The 16,714-nt window shown below is 38.9% G+C and overlaps 1 protein-coding gene and 1 long non-coding RNA gene across 3 annotated transcripts in view; one reads left to right on the top strand and one right to left on the bottom strand.

The window, feature by feature from the left end:
* The window catches only part of poc1a (POC1 centriolar protein A), a 51,322-nt gene that overhangs the window by 17,848 nt on the left and 16,760 nt on the right, over window positions 1-16,714 (bottom strand). For both annotated transcript variants that reach the window (XM_086292596.1, XM_086292597.1), the window contains exons 7-9: window positions 16,570-16,703; window positions 11,861-11,929; window positions 11,629-11,778 (exon numbers count right to left, since the gene is read on the bottom strand). In XM_086292596.1, the coding sequence (XP_086148722.1) occupies window positions 11,629-11,778; window positions 11,861-11,929; window positions 16,570-16,703 (353 nt within the window). The remainder of the gene's footprint in view (window positions 1-11,628; window positions 11,779-11,860; window positions 11,930-16,569; window positions 16,704-16,714) is intronic.
* Window positions 10,294-14,068, top strand: LOC147330791 (uncharacterized). Its single transcript, XR_015129110.1, has 3 exons — window positions 10,294-10,422; window positions 12,946-13,102; window positions 13,956-14,068. It is a non-coding gene; the product is annotated as an uncharacterized LOC147330791 (long non-coding RNA).

Here is a 16,714-nt window from a genome sequence, read left to right as displayed (position 1 = left end):
AGTCCATCTCAGAGCTAACACACAGAGACAATCAAAAATTCACACTCACGGCCAATTTAGAATCACCAATTCACCTAACAAGCGACGTCTGTGGCCTGGGGGAGGAAACCTGTGTAGGCACCGTGCCTGCACCAGTTTAGAGCTCGACACCTACTTGCTGTGAGGCGACAGTCCTAACCACTGCACCGCCACACCGCAACTGATTAAATTTAACTGGCTGAAGCATGATAGTCGTTATAATTTTGCAAGCTGGCGAAACAATGAAAGGAAATTGTTTCGTGGAAGGAAAAGCACAGACGTAAACAATCTAAATCAGTGATGGCTTCATTTCCTTTAGCCGATTCATTGTTATGGTCTTGTTATTGTACATGATAAAATATATCATTATTATTGCCAGTGACTCCTGCTGTATCTATAATATTTAAGCATTTGCTATTAAAAAAGTCATGTATAAAAACTCTCTGTAGTCCCAATGCTATATTTTTGACACTTTGAATTACTGCTAATCTTTATATGGTCCATAGAGAATAAGAGGACTGGCAAGTACTTTTGAACAGAAATGATAGAGGTAAGCGGTGCATTTATACTTATTTCAGGTACCTTATCAGTTGTGACGTGTCCATGACAGACAGGTCAAGGGGTATAAAGTTGATAGAAGCTACTTTTAGCCATAAAATATAATGGTTATAAGCTCATTACCTTAAAAGCGGTCGGTCCTGTCAGTCTAATGCTAAAGTTAGCTCAAACAGCTATAGTGTCAGCAGCAGCATTGTGGGTCACCAGTTTAATGTCAAAACACTTTCAGGCACAACTTATCTTTTCTTATAATAGATCTTTATTATGTTGTTCATGATAGTAATAAACCTGTATCCAAGTATGCCACTAGAGTGATATCAATAAACTTCATTTAAATCATTTATAAAAGACTCATATTACACTCAGATATTTGATTCATATCACACTCAAACAGAAATGTAGAGAACAAACTGGAAAATTGGTTTTAAACTGCAAAATGCTGTCACTCCTTAACAAATCTATGAGTTCCCACAGTCTAATTAGGGATCATTTCTATTCTCACTTTAAATTAATCACAGTCATTCAGGCAATGATTCTCTTTTACACTAGTCCTAGCGCAGATGGCACAGCTGGTGATAATGGCTCTTGTTGCTCTGCCATTGCATACAGTGTAAAGCATCAGCATCATCTCCTCACTGATCAAATAAGAGAGGCTGGTAGGTGTGTGGGTGTCACAAGATAACCGTAACACATAGACAAACATTTTCACCAGCTGCTGATATCTCAGTTAATTAGAGGGAAGCGAACCTTTTACGAGAAACTGCTAGTGATGCTTTTTGATGAATGAAGCCTGAAGTTACTCGGCCTCGATTGTGCCTCTCGACTCCACTACAGGCTCAAAAGGGGAGGCTGTTTCTCACTCTCATTTTTTATCTGTCCTTGACTGGCTCTCTCATCCTTTTCTTTTATTTTACTGTTTTTTTCTGCTTTCATCACCCCCCAAGCTCTCCAAAAGGTGTCTCTTAATGCCTCTCAAATTTTCTCTTTTCAATATAATCTTGCTTGTTTTCTTCTCCAGTGTCTGCGGCTTGTCTCGTTCTCTCCCGTGCTTGTCCTGCTTTCCCACTTTCTGTACCTTCCAGCTCTTCCTCTCCCTGCTCTTCCTCACTGATGTTCTCTCGCTCCACTAGACCATTAGGTTCTCTTTAACTCCACTTCTATGCGGTCTTTGACAGTCCTTTGTCACACCCTCCTGCCTTTCTTTTTAGCTCCTAATGTCAAATGTATTCAGCTCACACTGTTGGAACAATATCGCCGGCCTTATCTTAAAGATTCACACACATAAATGCAAACAGAGCCATGCATCTGAAACATCTGTGATTGATGGGGGTTTATTTGCACTACAAAGTAAAGGTGATTCAGCGATAATGGTAATAGAATGATCGAGGAAATTAAAGTTCAGTTAGTGCAGTCTCTGAACACCCATCCCACACACACACACTCCACTCCACGTCCTAAAGCTGAGCCACACAGTGTAGTGGTTTGTGTGTGTGTGTGTGTGTTGGGCTGTGAAGGAAAGCCTGCTGTGAGTTTGCAGCTCGTCTGTCTGCACACGTGAGCACGAGAGAGACCCAGATGTGAAGCTAGAGACAGAAAGTGGGGGAAGGGGTGGAGGGTAGATAGAAGGATTAAGGCGGATGTGATCAGAGAGCGCTGATCTGCCTGTCAGCAATAGATGTTACTGGCGCACACACACACACACACACACACACACACACACACACACACACACACACACACACACGTTAATGCATCTATGGCCACACCACAAACCAACAGCAAATTCAGATTTGCTTAGCTGTGTTGAGCAGAGACAACCTGAATCACACACACTTTCAGTCTTTAGCCAGAGAGACCTCATCTTGCAGCTGGCTTACTGTGTTTAACAAATAGGCCTACATGTTTCTGGTACAGTTCCCATCACTGGCAAATTATCACGAAGCTTCACATTCCAAGTATGTTAAAGGATAAGCATATCAAATTTGCTTCTCATGAAATCCCTGTGAATTTGATTCTGAGAGAGTAATGGGTATGGGTGGCCTTTGCCCCTGTATGAATAAACAGAGCATTACTGTCTCATTAGTCACTTTCTTCCTGGTGCGATGAATTTCTGCCAAAGGCATTATTGTGTAATAGCGGATGATCAGCAGAGGAAGAAGGGTGGATTTAACACCTGTTTGTCATTAGATGATTTAAACACAACCATCTCATAATTATCTCATCATTTCTAAAAATGTTAAATGTTGTACTGATGAATTATTAGCAAATAACTGTACACGGTAAATGCATATCCACTTGCTATTAGGAGTAAAAGTGGGCAACCTGGTACTAGCAAATAAGTACTGGCATCATCAGTGTTATCCAGGTCACGTTAGAGTCCCTTTTCAAAATAGAAGATGTAGTTGGTCGCCAATTTATGAAGTGTAACTAGCTTCGTTTACACAATTTTTTTTCACACATCCATTCTGTCAATGAGTGTATGGAAAATTAAAATAAGTAAATCAAAAATAACAGTACACAAAATACAAAAAGTTCCTTCAATTTCAAGTAGCTTTAGCCAGGGATACTTAAAGTGTGTGCAAAATACCATAAAAAACATAATTGTGCTAATAGCCCACAAAAAAATATTGTGGCCAAAATATAAGCAAACTAGATATTAGGGCTGCCACAAACGATTATTTTGATAATCGTTTGTGGATTAGTCGACTAATCAGATCATGCATCCATTGGACGTAAAACGTACAGCTTATTGCACCGCATGCATCTGCTCTTATATAACTATCATTAGCTTACAGCTTTAAGTGTTTAAGGTATGTGCTAACTAAAAATAAAGACAAGACGATAGTTTATTAAATTTTAATGAAATTTGAAGATTGTTTCGGTGGAGTTTAATAAACTCAGGCGTCTGCTCCTTGCTATTTAAAATATAACAGGACACCGTAGTAAATTCTCAAGCATCTCACACTTCTGATAATCAGTTGTCTGCTTGACGTTTATTCATCTGTGGAAAAACTATAACTTTAATCTCAGCCAAACCGATTTACTCAGGAACAAATAAAATACTGAAAAAAGCTAAACAATAACATTTTGAAGTTATCTAAGTGACTTATATATCATGTTTAACCTGAGTAGTGAAAGACGGCGGTGGGTTTGAAAACGATTTGCCGGGAGTCCGGTGTTCTCACAGGCTCTAGTGAGCCTTGAACCCCGGCTAGCTATCGAGCTAGTGGGTAACAGGCGTTCCCGAAAACGTTGGAGCGCTTTTGAAAAAATGTGGTGTCTTGATAAACTGAGCAGATATTTGAAGTTTACACAGCTACATTCTCGCCTTAAAATATGTTAAATGTTTATTTTGTGACCCAGAAAGAATAATAAGAGTAATATTAAAACTAACTAGCTGCCGCCATTGTTGGAAACTGAGCAGGGCCGCGCTATGACTTCTGGGATAGGTTGGGCCATGAAGTATACACCCGACCCATCCATCAAATCTGGGGAAATGAAGGGCGCATTTGTCGGAGTCTTCGATTTTTGGACAGTCTTCGTCGTGTCGCTGCAACGTAATCTGCCTACAAATGTGGGCATAGGAGGATGCGGTTCCTGAATTTGGAAACAGCTATGATATCGGACACTGCTTCTTCTTCTTCGCGGTTTAACGGCAGCTGGCATCCTTGTACATGCAGTGCTGCCATCTTCTGTTTCAGTCCGTTATTACACTCTTAAATCCTACTACTTATTCCTGCGTCTTTTGGGATCTTACAAAGCTTCAAATGACACGTCGACTATTAAATTAGTCGTTGACGATTTTGATAGTCGACGTAATCGTGACTAGTCGACTAATCGTGGCAGCCCTACTAGATATTCATTTGAAATGCTTAAATGTCTAAAGGGCATCACACAGCGAGCATGTTGTGAAAAAGTGATGATGAGCATCAGTAACACAGCATCATTATATCTTAGAAACTATGATCCTCCTAAATGTGGTATGTATTGTCAACATATAGAAAGTATTGTAAAAAAAAAAAGATTTAATATATCATGTGGCGCCCTCTTTAGGACTGATCTGAAAGTGATAATAACGCCACAGAGCTATTTAAAATGGTTTCTTTTGTTTGTTTTGAAAAACTTGATATTTGAAACTTGAGGGTTATTACTAACATTCACACTAAACAACAAATTTTACGTGACAATTAAATGAAAATGACAATGAATAATTTTAGTAGAATACTAGTAAATTAATATGGGTTAAAACTGGGCAAATAACAATAGCCCGAACTTTGCGGTTGTTTATGTGTGTGTGTGTGTTTGGTAAATGGTAAATGGTCTGTATTTGTATAGCGCTTTACACAGTGTGTAAGTAACTACTGCAGATTAAGTGAGCTGCCTTGGGGGAAATTTGTATTATCTGAGTGCTTCTTGTTAACTATGTTACAAAGGTATGTTCCTCTCATACCTTTGGAGTCAGGGGTTAATATACTTCGATGACTACTCTTTTTGACATATGCTTTAGCATATGCATGCTTCTACATTCGACTCTATATTCTAATGATATACAGGTTTTTGATATTAACTGTAAACGGGCTCACATTTTCTTCATTTTTTTAAATTAGCCTGCAGTAGGATGTTTGGGCAGCAGTGTTCTGCAACGTCTGTGGTTTCTCCTTTCAGCCAAACAGCATCCTGTTTACTATATTTTGTTTCTCTGTACATAAGTCAATTTATAAAAGCACCATATTAGAGCATTTCTATGATTCCTCAATCCCTTTAAACTCATAAAGCCTTTGAATACCCTTTCTAAGAGATACAAACTATCAAATTCAGGCGAGCAGTTGACATTTCTCTCTCCTCTGCTTCCTCTCAGGCGACACGTGTGAGAGACTTGTGGCAGTATAAGAGAGATAAAAGGGCTTGTATTAATAATAAATTATGAACGGCTAAATTATACATGAAAAGGAAAATCTAGGAAGCTTGCACTTCCAGGTGCAGCTCCCAGCATTACTTAAACTGTAACAGTTGGTAACTGGCAGGATCTATTACTGTTGTGTTTAATGACTTGAAGTGAAAAACTGTAAAGAGATGCTAAATAACAGGTCTCCACGTGAGGGCGACATGTTTAATTCATGCCAGAAAAAGGTCAAACTCCACGTGTCTCTATTACGTCCATCAGTCAAATCAGACTTGTAGTCTAATCATTACAACCAGAATGATTGTGAAAAACCTAATGAACCTCAGATGGATTTATTCATTCATTTATTTATTTATTTATCTGATTGTCAAAGTAATACCTGCCATCTCTATCAGGATTATGTAATCTGGGGATACGTTGTACACAGTTTCTAATGGAAAAACAAACAAAAAAGAAAGGGAAACAAACAAGAAGAAAGGAACAAAACTGTATATTATGCTATATTTTCACTTTTAACTTTCATCCTATACACAAAAACCACACAAGTAGATTTAGAAATTAAGTTTAAAAATCTGTGTCTCAGTATCACGGGTATGTGACACAGCCGTACAATGATCACAATATTTCAAGGAAATGTGTGATAATGAAATTTATGGTGATATAGAAAATACTGAAGAACATTTTATCTGTGATTGAAGCTTGCAGGCAACGGCATTTATTAGTGCAAATAAGATGAAGGGCATTTTCAATCCATCTTTTCCAATGAGCTACTGTCACTGACGACAGACTACTTAATTCAAAGTGTGAATATATCGCCAGCAGTAGCAACAACAGCAGCAGCAATGGCAGTGACACAGCAGAAGTCACATGTAAGCATAAAAGTAGCCTTGGTAAGTAAACGCACAACACGACTGTCATAAAACTGAAATTCAAAAACATTATCTACCTTTGTTTTTTCACTAGCTGTCTAAAGCCCTGCCTTTTCACCATGTAACCACATCAGAAATGTCCTTCCTGTCGTGTGGACTGCAATTAGCAAATGCTCCACCAATGAGTCATTTGTTTACTTCTTGGTTACACAAAAGTACCAGCTACTAGTTATCTCATCCTTGCGTGTCTTCATGTCTTGGTTTTACTCGATGGTGTGTTTTTACCCCAAGTGGAAAAACCAATTTTGTAGTTTCCACCTTCAGCAAGAACGATTTTTTCCCCATATTTTTGCAAAACATTGTGCTTCGTTAAATAGTTCCCATTTTACTAAATCGTCAGGAGGCTGACAAGCAACTCTCTCTGTCAGACATGTTTGGGCATGTGCCGTTGTTGCATGTGCTTGGGAAAGTAAACAATGGTTTTGCCATATCATTGATATGGCAAATATCATATAATCATGTAAAAATGTAGAATCATACTATTGTGGACAACCCTATTTGGTAAGCATACTTATGTAGTATGCACTGAAAAGGACATCCATCTTAACTGCCCATTCAATCTCGGATTGTCCAATTGTGCACCTTCAAACACATTAGCAAGTTTTTTTTATGCTATATTTATGTGCAAATACTTTCAACAAAGACTAGTGCTATATTCTCAGAGCCAGCTGTTAAAATGTTTGATGTGCTTTCATCGGACGATATCTCAAAGCTGGTGCCAAACTAAAACACAACATGTTAAAGGAGTCTCCAGCTAAACTACTATAAGGCATGTTATCTAAAAACAGCTTGTTTCATATTTCTATATGTTTGGTCTAATAATAACTTCACACATTCAGCTACTGCTTCACTGGAGATCTAGGATTAAGAAAAAAAGGATAAATTACAAATACTAGCTTTTTACATCCTTTTAAATTTATTATTATAAATTTATTTTTTATACTGAAAAGGGTAGCAGGTAGCACACACTCCAAATACATTTACTAGATTTAGAGATCACAGTGCATCTTCTGTTGACCAAGTTGTTTTTATTTATTGTGGAAACAGTGGGAACTTCAAGTCCATGCAGACCAAGGTGTTTAAATGAGATTAAAACTGGGGTCTCCTTTTCATATTTGTTGTCATTTTATCTATTTTCAATGTTCTGATACTGAAATTACTAGTAATTTATGTTTTTGTATGACTCAAAGGAATAATTATGAAATTATTTTGCTGGGAGTGAGTCGATATAGACATTTTTCTTTTTAAATGAGAACAAGACCTGGATACAGATCCCTCATTTATTTGTTTTTGTTTTAACAGATGATTGGAGGTTGATGAAATGGATCAAAAACCTCCTGTGGATGATTCGGGATAAACTGACAAGGCAACAATCAAACAGTCTGACAAAGCTCTCTGGGTGGCTTTAGAATCTGGATTTTCCAAAACATAAAAAACAAATTTGTCAAACACAATACAAATATAAGGATCATTAATCTCACATGTAACCTATGAATCCATGTGGGGGTTTTTAAGAAGAGAGAGAGCCAGTGCAAACATCACAACTGAACCACAGCTGGTTCTTAATCAAGCAGATGTGAAGAGCTGCTTTTCCATTAGTGCTCAAACTTCAGACACCTGTATTTGAAAAATCATATTTCCCAGTGAAAGGGTTCAGTGGGGTTAAACAAGAACAGGAGTTCTCAGAAGAAGAGAATACATTTCGTACATTGCACTAATCATTTCTCTCTACATGGTCCAGCTGCCCATTTTCTAATCACCCTTTCAGGCACATCTGTAATAACGGCTGTCAAGTGGAAGAGCTATTAAATCCATTTACAATCCTGTTCTCACAGCACAGAAAGGAAAGGCAGACAGAAGAAAAAGCAGCCGTGAAAGTTCCACAAATGGCATTAAGAAAGCAGGTGCTTTTTTAAAGGACACTGAGAGCAAACTACTTAAACTAGGCGTCTAAGAAAAATGTTAGAAATATTCACCTTCACATAGATGATGCTTGATAAACACTCACTTCTAGCTGAAGCTGATCAATGGAGCTTTTAAGTAAATATCATCTTTGTTAAAGATTACAGATGTGGATGAAGATATACAGAAATGCTATTATTTTTATAAGAATGATGGTTTTATAATAGGTTGAACCGGATGAGTTTCACTGCTGGACTGATGTCGGCTATGTATGTGACTTAAGAAGAAGACTTAAGAATAACACTATAATGCTAGTTGCTCAAAGTGTGACAAGGATATCCTGCCTTTCCTACCTTAATTAGTGGGCATAAATGGATAAACAGACACATTTATATTTTAAACAACCTCCGTTGGCCAAATTGCTGTACAGGTTATACAAAATATACACTGAAAACAATGAAAACAAGTAAACAAGACTGTGTTTGCATAAGAAAAGACAGGACACTAGGATAATAGGGTTTTTTAAGTGATTTAAAAAGAATGGGCAACTCTTATGTAAAAAAGGTAAGTTGTTCCGAAGATTTGGAGGTGCAAAATTCAAAATTTATGAAATGTGTGTCTGGCTTTGTTTTTACTTCCTTTTAAAAAAAAAACATTTTCATAGTTTTTTTAAGCTCACTTGATGATCAATCTTTGCTTACAGGAACAATGCCGTAATAAACATCAGCAAACTTCCTTTTGTTGTTGTTTTTAAATAAATAAAATAAGTATAAACAAATAAATACAGACATATGGACTCTTCCGTTTTAGCAGCTGTCTGGAGAAAAAAACCAAACAGATCGCCAGTGCATCGGCCCAGCAGGGGGTCATCTTAGGCACAGCAGGCTGTTGAGATTGGTCGGATAGACTGGTGGAAACCCCGATGAGTGAGATGACATGCTGGGGACATTGTGTTTATGTATTTTTTTTCCTCTAATGGAAATTGTAAACAGCACTTAACAGTTAATTTTCATTTTTTCACCTTTGTTTACTATGAAGTTTGCCAGTCTGGATTTTTGAGTTTAAAGGTAAGGCAGCTTCACTGTGGGTGGATCCAAGCTCATAGCAGACCAATCAGTAGGAGGGAGAACAGCAGAGAGCCAGGATTTGTTTATGCGTGTCTGCACATGTGTGTGTCTCAGAGAGAGAAAGAGAGGAAAGACCTAGGCTGTGCCCTTGTTGATGTAAGTAACACTATAGAAGTCAAAAGGCTTGAAACCAAACCGGTCCCAGGAGTTTCCCAGACGACCGGTGACACCAGTCTCCTTTGTGTGCGTCCATGACACATTGAGCCTTTTTAATATTTAAACATCTCTAATGGCAGCTCTGCTGTTTGTTTCTCATTTATCCTTGGCTCACACTCCTTTCAGTCACTTCCAAGTTTTTGCTCTGGCCAAACTTAGTAGGACAAAAGTCACATTTCTCTGCGGTTGATCGTTTTAATATTGCCTTCCTCCTATGGTTTTAATCCAGTCCTCAACAAGTCCTCTGATGTTTTGTCCCGGGGACGGGACAAAACATCAGAACTTAAACTGCTAAGAGACGTCAGATAAGTTCATGAAATGGTTGTTATAATGTCAGCTGCTAACGGGTACCCCCTCTAGTGGGTACGCTACGAAGATATTGTAAAGGTTTTTATGTTTTAAAGTGGTAAAGTAAACTTTTTATACAGCTTCAGCAGCTGGTCACTAACATTTACGTTAATAATAAATTTTAGACTGAGTAAAAATTGCTGATCACCAGTTTGTGTTAACTGTTTCTGCTTTTTAATAATACATCAGTGTGAGGAGTTCAGTTGCTATGGAAACGATAGGCCGGTAATCGCACCCCAAAGGAGTGTTTTCCAAACACTTTTTAAAACTGTAGAATCATCAATTTTTATTTAAGTTGCAGCTAGCTGCAGCTTAGCAGCACATCAGCTGTACTTTCTCCTCAGATAGAAACATCAGACAGACAGGGTGTGGTGGAATAGGAGTGAGTGGAGGCTCCGAATGAAAAACAAGGAACTGTGTTCTACCAAATTACTCCCGTGAAATTGGAGAAAGCGCTCCCACAAAATGGACTAAAGAGTCAGTAAGGCTGTTTTTTCTTTTTTTCAAACAATCTAAATGACATTGATTGGCTGTCAGAATACTATCCAAACCCTCTTAGTTGTCAAATTAAATCAAAACAGTAACAGCATAGTGCAGTGTGCTAATGGAAGCAAACTCTTTGTTAATGAGTTATAAAAAATAAAGTCACACTATAGGTCGTGAGAACAGAAGCATAACCACAAACACACTTAAAATCTCTTCAAAGATCACTACGCACAACACAATATTATCACCGACGGACTCTTTTCAGTTCCAAGAATTTGTTGTGATCGACTACATTTTTAAAACTCACCTGCGGTATCATGCAGTTTATTTTATTTTTTCCTCCATTTCAATAGGAAAAAGAATATCCTCCATATCAAAGTGTAGATGGTGAATAAGCAGGCATTTCCTGCCCTGCATGTGGGATATGAATGTGGCTTTGGGCCAAATCTAAGAACTTCAAAGGAAGGGAGGAAATAAGCTGAGAGGCATCTGTGCACATGTTTGTGTCTTTTCATATTTATTTTTCAGCCAGCCAGCACACATGCATGAAATACATGTGCACACATACGTTTCAATTAGTGCATTTTGTATAGGATTTATGGTAGACATATTTAGTTATATACATTTGTATTGGCATATCCTAACAACCAAATTATAAAACTACCCTTTAACAACATAAAATCTTGCTGGCTAGAGCGGTTGCTAGATGCTGGTTAGCAACTGTCTGGCAAACACCAGTCACTAGTAGGGTCATGCAGGCCTACATACTGGTGATCACTACCAGATTAAAGCGATCACCTGTGGTTTATATGGAACATAATGACATGTTATCAATTAGGTGTGAAAACACCGTAACCAAACAACTGGGAAACGTGCCAGTAATGAATAAAGGAAACGATGTGCTTGGAAGCATATGTTTCTGACTTAGTTCTTTATTCTCATTGCTAAACACAACACTAATCACTGCACAGTCACACAGTCACAAAGTGAAACCCGATGGGCAAGTGCTAAGGGGAGACACCACATAGGGTTTAAAATGCCCTTAGTAGTTGAATCCTGGGTTTGACCCCACTGACTGGACCTCGACCTCTGTTGCCTATCATTTGACAGTTTCTGGCTATATTTGTTCAGCTTCTGAATAAAGGTAAAAGCCAAAACAGCCATCTTGTTGGGTTCCATGTTCCTTTCTGTTTGGACTTACCTTGCTACGTAACACAGATGTATGCGAATTAAGGGGGAAGTGAGTTGTGGAAGTAGCCGTTGGTGTCTGTGAACTGGAAGCAGTTTTATGTTGCAGTCTGACGCCATCACTGAACTCAACACAGTCAAAGTTGCTCTTCCACACCATTACCTGTGAACCAGATATAAATGTATTAAATAACAACACTCCATTAAAGTTAGTAATGAAGAATGTTAGAATACTCTGCCATCACCTGTTCATCAGAGCCTCCAGAGGAAAAGTACTCCCCTGTTCTAGAGAAGGCCACACAGGTGACTGGACCCTGGCGTGAGGTAAAAAGCAAAAAAGGTGGAAAATGAATCTCACAATACAGTAAAGTCATATCTGTCTGACAATGAAAGTAGTCCTAAAACTATCAGCTATGAACTGTTTGCTTAAGTTGAAAGAATCACTACATTTGGAGAGAATGTTTTCTAAACCTCAACAAATGCAGCTGAACAAACTGGCCCCATCTGTGCTAAAGATCACAATATTGGTTAAAATGATTTGCCAATTAAAAGTCTCCATGTCTAGCAACTACTTTAAAGGCTGCCTAATTGATAAAGTCACCATTTTCATGCACAAATAACAAAAATAAGCAACATTTTATAAATTCAATAGGCCAAATGATTTCATTTATCATCAGTTTAATCACTAATAAGTAAACAGTAATGTCTGCATAGATTAAAAACTCCATGTGAGACTGGTGCTGTCTTACTGTTGCATTCATTCATTCTCAAACCTTACATATAGTAACTTAGAACGATATGACTAACATTGTTTATCTCCTGCCAAGTAGCTCAGCTGCAGCGAAAATGTAGGTGCAAGTGTAAACATGGGCAGGGAGTAAACACAATACAATTTAATATGATACAGAATACAGTAATATACCCTAAAGGCACTTGCTGGTAAAAATGTATTTAAGATTCAATACAAAACAAAAGGTGGGAACATTTTTTTTAATTTTGTTTGAGGCTTGTGTTTAAGCAGTTCGACTAAAACAAAACTGAACCCACAACAAAAGCTCTTGAATGTGTGTGTGTGTGTGTGTGTGTGTGTGTGTGTGTGTGTGTGTGTTTGGAGGAGGATGTGGGTGTGTGGGGCTGCAGCAGAGCAATCAATAACAAAAAGCAGAAACTCAGGTGGAGTGAGGTCACGCATGGTCAGAGCCAAAAAGGATCACCTGAAGGATGTCAGGACTTTGGCATCCTTTGTGTGTGTGCATGTAGCTGGAAATAAAATTCAGAAATCATGTTTCTCTTAGTTTATTCTTTTTTTTTTTCCCACCTCACAATGCAGAATGGGGTCAACGATCTCAGCCTGAGCCCCGTGAATGCGTTCAAAGAGGGGATGAAGCAAAGAACAAACGAGTGCTGGCAAAGAAACGGACAGGGAGTCTGCTGAGAAGAAAAAAGGAGCTGTGTCCTGTGGCTGGCACCCAGACAGGCTGGTTTGGGTGAGGAATGGTTTCCCAGAAGCACCTGAGAGAAGCAGACAGTGTCACTATAGCAACGCGACGGCCTGACAGACAGCATGTTCTGTCTGTGCTCTGACTAATGCCTGCTGCCAGGCTGGCACTTGCCATGGCCAGACACATGCACGCACACATGCACACATGCACACACGCACTCACAAACACAGCCTGACAGAGCAATGAACCTAACTTGTACATTTTATGTACCAATAAATGAACACGGATAGCACAAACCAGACAAGACCCATATGGTGCCCTTTATAAAGGCATGACTAACACGAACGATAACATACTGCTACTGCTTTTATTTTGTAAGCTATTTTTCCCCTCTAAATCGTCCCCTTTAAGCACAGTCATAAAGAACTTTAGGCTTGTGTAAAGTTCTGTAAATCAGCATAAAAAACTGTTTCTTAGACCCTCTTAATTATGCAGTCTTGTAATATGTGTACAAGACATTCTTTGTATAAATTTAACTGAAAAACCACAAAGAGCACAAAGCTGTGCACTGTAACAACCATAATTAATGTTTACATTTCAAATTCACAAATGGGAAACAAATCTGAGAAGTGTATCAAATATGTGGTCTTTTGGCATGAAAATATGCATTTTGTGTAGTTTCATATCCAAAAGTTAATCATTTTGATACACATTACATACTGACAGAATGTAATCAGAAAACTTCTATAAAAGAATTCTGCCTTCCTAATGATCCTGCAATAACCGCTGACTTTGCATTTGTCCAACCACTTTCCTGCCCGCCTTCTCTGAGCCAACGAGCTTCTGTTCCTTCTATGTTCTTTAAATCTCAGTGTTCTTCTGTCATTCTGTCTTTCAGACTCCCATTCATGCAACCAGCCTCCTACCCATATCCACATCACTCCGGTCACTTAAAGAGCTTCAACAAGGCTCCATCTCCATCACCACCAGCGTCTAGACTCGAGGTGGGGGTCCTGTCCTAGTTTCTGTTATTTCATCAAAATCTAATTGCCATTACTGAAATGACGTATCTCAAAAAATCATTATTAATTATTTCAAATGAACTGTCTTAACTGATCTACCATTAGTAACAGTAACATACAAACATGAAGATGCGCGTTTGAATGTCAGCTTGCAACAGAAATACAGATTACCTCCTAATATTTGGGGGAAAAGACATGTTTGTTCTCTAAACCTTCCTATAACTGCTGTACCTACTTCATGCATTTATTACTACCAGGCTGGACTATTGTAATTCATTATTATCAGGCTGCCCCAAAAACTCCCTCCAAAATATGTCAGCAACAGGGACTAGAAAGAGAGACCAGATTTCTCCTGCATTGGCTTCGCTGCATTGGCTCCCTTGTATATGAGAATTTCATTTAAAATCATTCTGACATACAAGGTCTACAATAACCTGGCTTCATCTTCTCTTATAAACCACATAGTACCACATCACACCACCAAAGCACTTTGCTCTCAGAGTGCAGGCTAACTTGTGCTTCCCTGGGTATTTAAAAGTCGAATGGGCAGCAGATTCTGGAGACAGATAGTCTTTCTACTTTTAGATGAAAACTTCCCTTTTTGACAAAGAATATAGTTAGTGCTAATCAGGTAATCCTGAATCCTCCCTTAGCTACACTGCAATGGATCTGTTTTTGCTTGACTCACTTCTTTTGACTTTCTTTTGACTTGTTTATGCACCATTCTAGATTTACTGGCTCTCAGAGTATGTATATATTTTTCCGGTTTCCCTCCTCTCACCCCCAACTGGTCATAGCAAATGGCTGCTCCTCCCTGAGCCTGGTACTGCCAGAGTTTTTTTTCCTGTTAAAAGGGAGTTTTTCCTTCCCACTGTCACCAAGTACTTGTTCACAGGGGATCGTCTCACTCGTCTCACTGTATTATTGTACAGTCCTTACCTTACAATATAAAGTGTGTTGAGGTGACTTTTTTTTTTTTTATATCAAGCTATGTAACTACAACAGGACTGAATTGAATATGGATAACCGAAAAACACAACTCTAAACAAATGCAGGATTTTTGCTATGACTAAAGCAGCAGACTCACTTGTGTTGAGTATAGTTGGCACTTTTAATAAACTGGTTTGTTTCTTCGTTATCAAGTCAGTTTGGGTGCCAATCGGCGCAACCTTTGAGTCTAAGACTGTTAAACAGCTGTTCAAAAACTATAAAAGGTTTGAATGCACTGTCATGCAGCTGAGTTATTTTATTTTCTGAATTCACTTCTCACACAACATGAAGTCCCACAGTGTACTCTGTTTCAAAGAGATTATGCCATTAAGGATGACAAGCGACTCATCTTGTTCATGATGTCTTTAAAAACCAAAATTATCTCAAGCACTTAGTTAAAGAATTACTTTGTGAGAAGTTTTAGAACATGTTGTGAAAGTAAGTTGTCAGCGAGTGAAGCAGAGAGACAAATTAACCTAAATTAACACAATTCAAACCAATCAGGTAATGTCCTCCCGAGGCTGGGTAAACAACACATTCGTCAGCTACAGCACCAAAACACTTGTTTTCACGTATGGTAAATGCACACAGGCCTACACAAATACACAGCACAAACCTTTACACCCACACTGAACAGATGGGGGTCTCTCCCATCTCCAGCTATGCGATTGGAGAGACAATTAGCACTCTTAGTCTCCTAGCACCAACAGATTGGTGGTGTCACCGCGGAGCCAAAAAGAACAACAACACAAACTGAGACACAATATAAGAGATGACAAATTTGGAGGCGTAAAGAGAGAAAATGAAAGGTATTTATTCATGACAGAAAGGAGAGTCTTGGCAAGTGCCTGGAAAGAAACACAGATGAAACAGAGAAGACAGCAGAGGAGACATAGCAGAGACATAGATAAACAGATGGACCACATGTGGTACTGGCAAGCTGCCGATTTCCACAACTAGCCAGCAACCCGGTCCATCGGCTGTTTAAACAAACCGATACATTCAGTGAGCCGTCCAGCCAGGTGGCCCTGCCAACCCAAATGTGAGTAAATCAGATGTGAGACAAAGGGGGAAAAAATGTGACGAAAACATGGCAAAGAAAAAGTTGTGCCGAGGTCTGAGAGGAACAACGGGACAAAATCAGAGAAGGAAGAGAAGAAAAGGAGAACTAGATCCAGAAGAACGGAGGCAGAAACACAGTAGCGTTTCCTTCCAGCAACCCTGGGATGAGTCACGATGAGTGGGCTGCCCGTTCACCAGGCAACTACTAAAATACCCCATATACAAAAAACGGCAAAGTACTCACACACACTCACAGACGTACACAAAAGAGATGTCAAACACTCTCACACATAAATGTTCGCACCAAACTCTCAACACATGCGGAAAACCAAAGCAAACAACAGAAGTAAACCGTCGTGATAATGAGAGGGTAAACAGAACAGCTAAGCCTGCCGGACATCTAAACAATATTTATGTGTCACATGTATGCGTGTCTACCTGGTGACCGTGCAGTGTATACAGCAGCTTGCCCTCTACGAGGTCCAGGACTTTCATTGTGGAATCGCTGGATGCAGTGATTAGGAAATTACCAGCTGGGTGGAAAGACAAACTGTTCACCACACCGCTGTGAACTGGAAAACAC

Source organism: Aulonocara sp. 'chitande type north' Nkhata Bay, linkage group LG5 (assembly GCF_057382095.1).
Source record: "Aulonocara sp. 'chitande type north' Nkhata Bay isolate Kocher_YH1m ecotype deep benthic linkage group LG5, A_spYH_male_GT1.1, whole genome shotgun sequence".
Taxonomy (NCBI): Eukaryota; Metazoa; Chordata; class Actinopteri; order Cichliformes; family Cichlidae; genus Aulonocara; species Aulonocara sp. 'chitande type north' Nkhata Bay.
The sequence above is the reverse complement of the archived record's forward strand: the minus strand, read 5'-3'. Positions and strand labels throughout refer to the sequence as shown.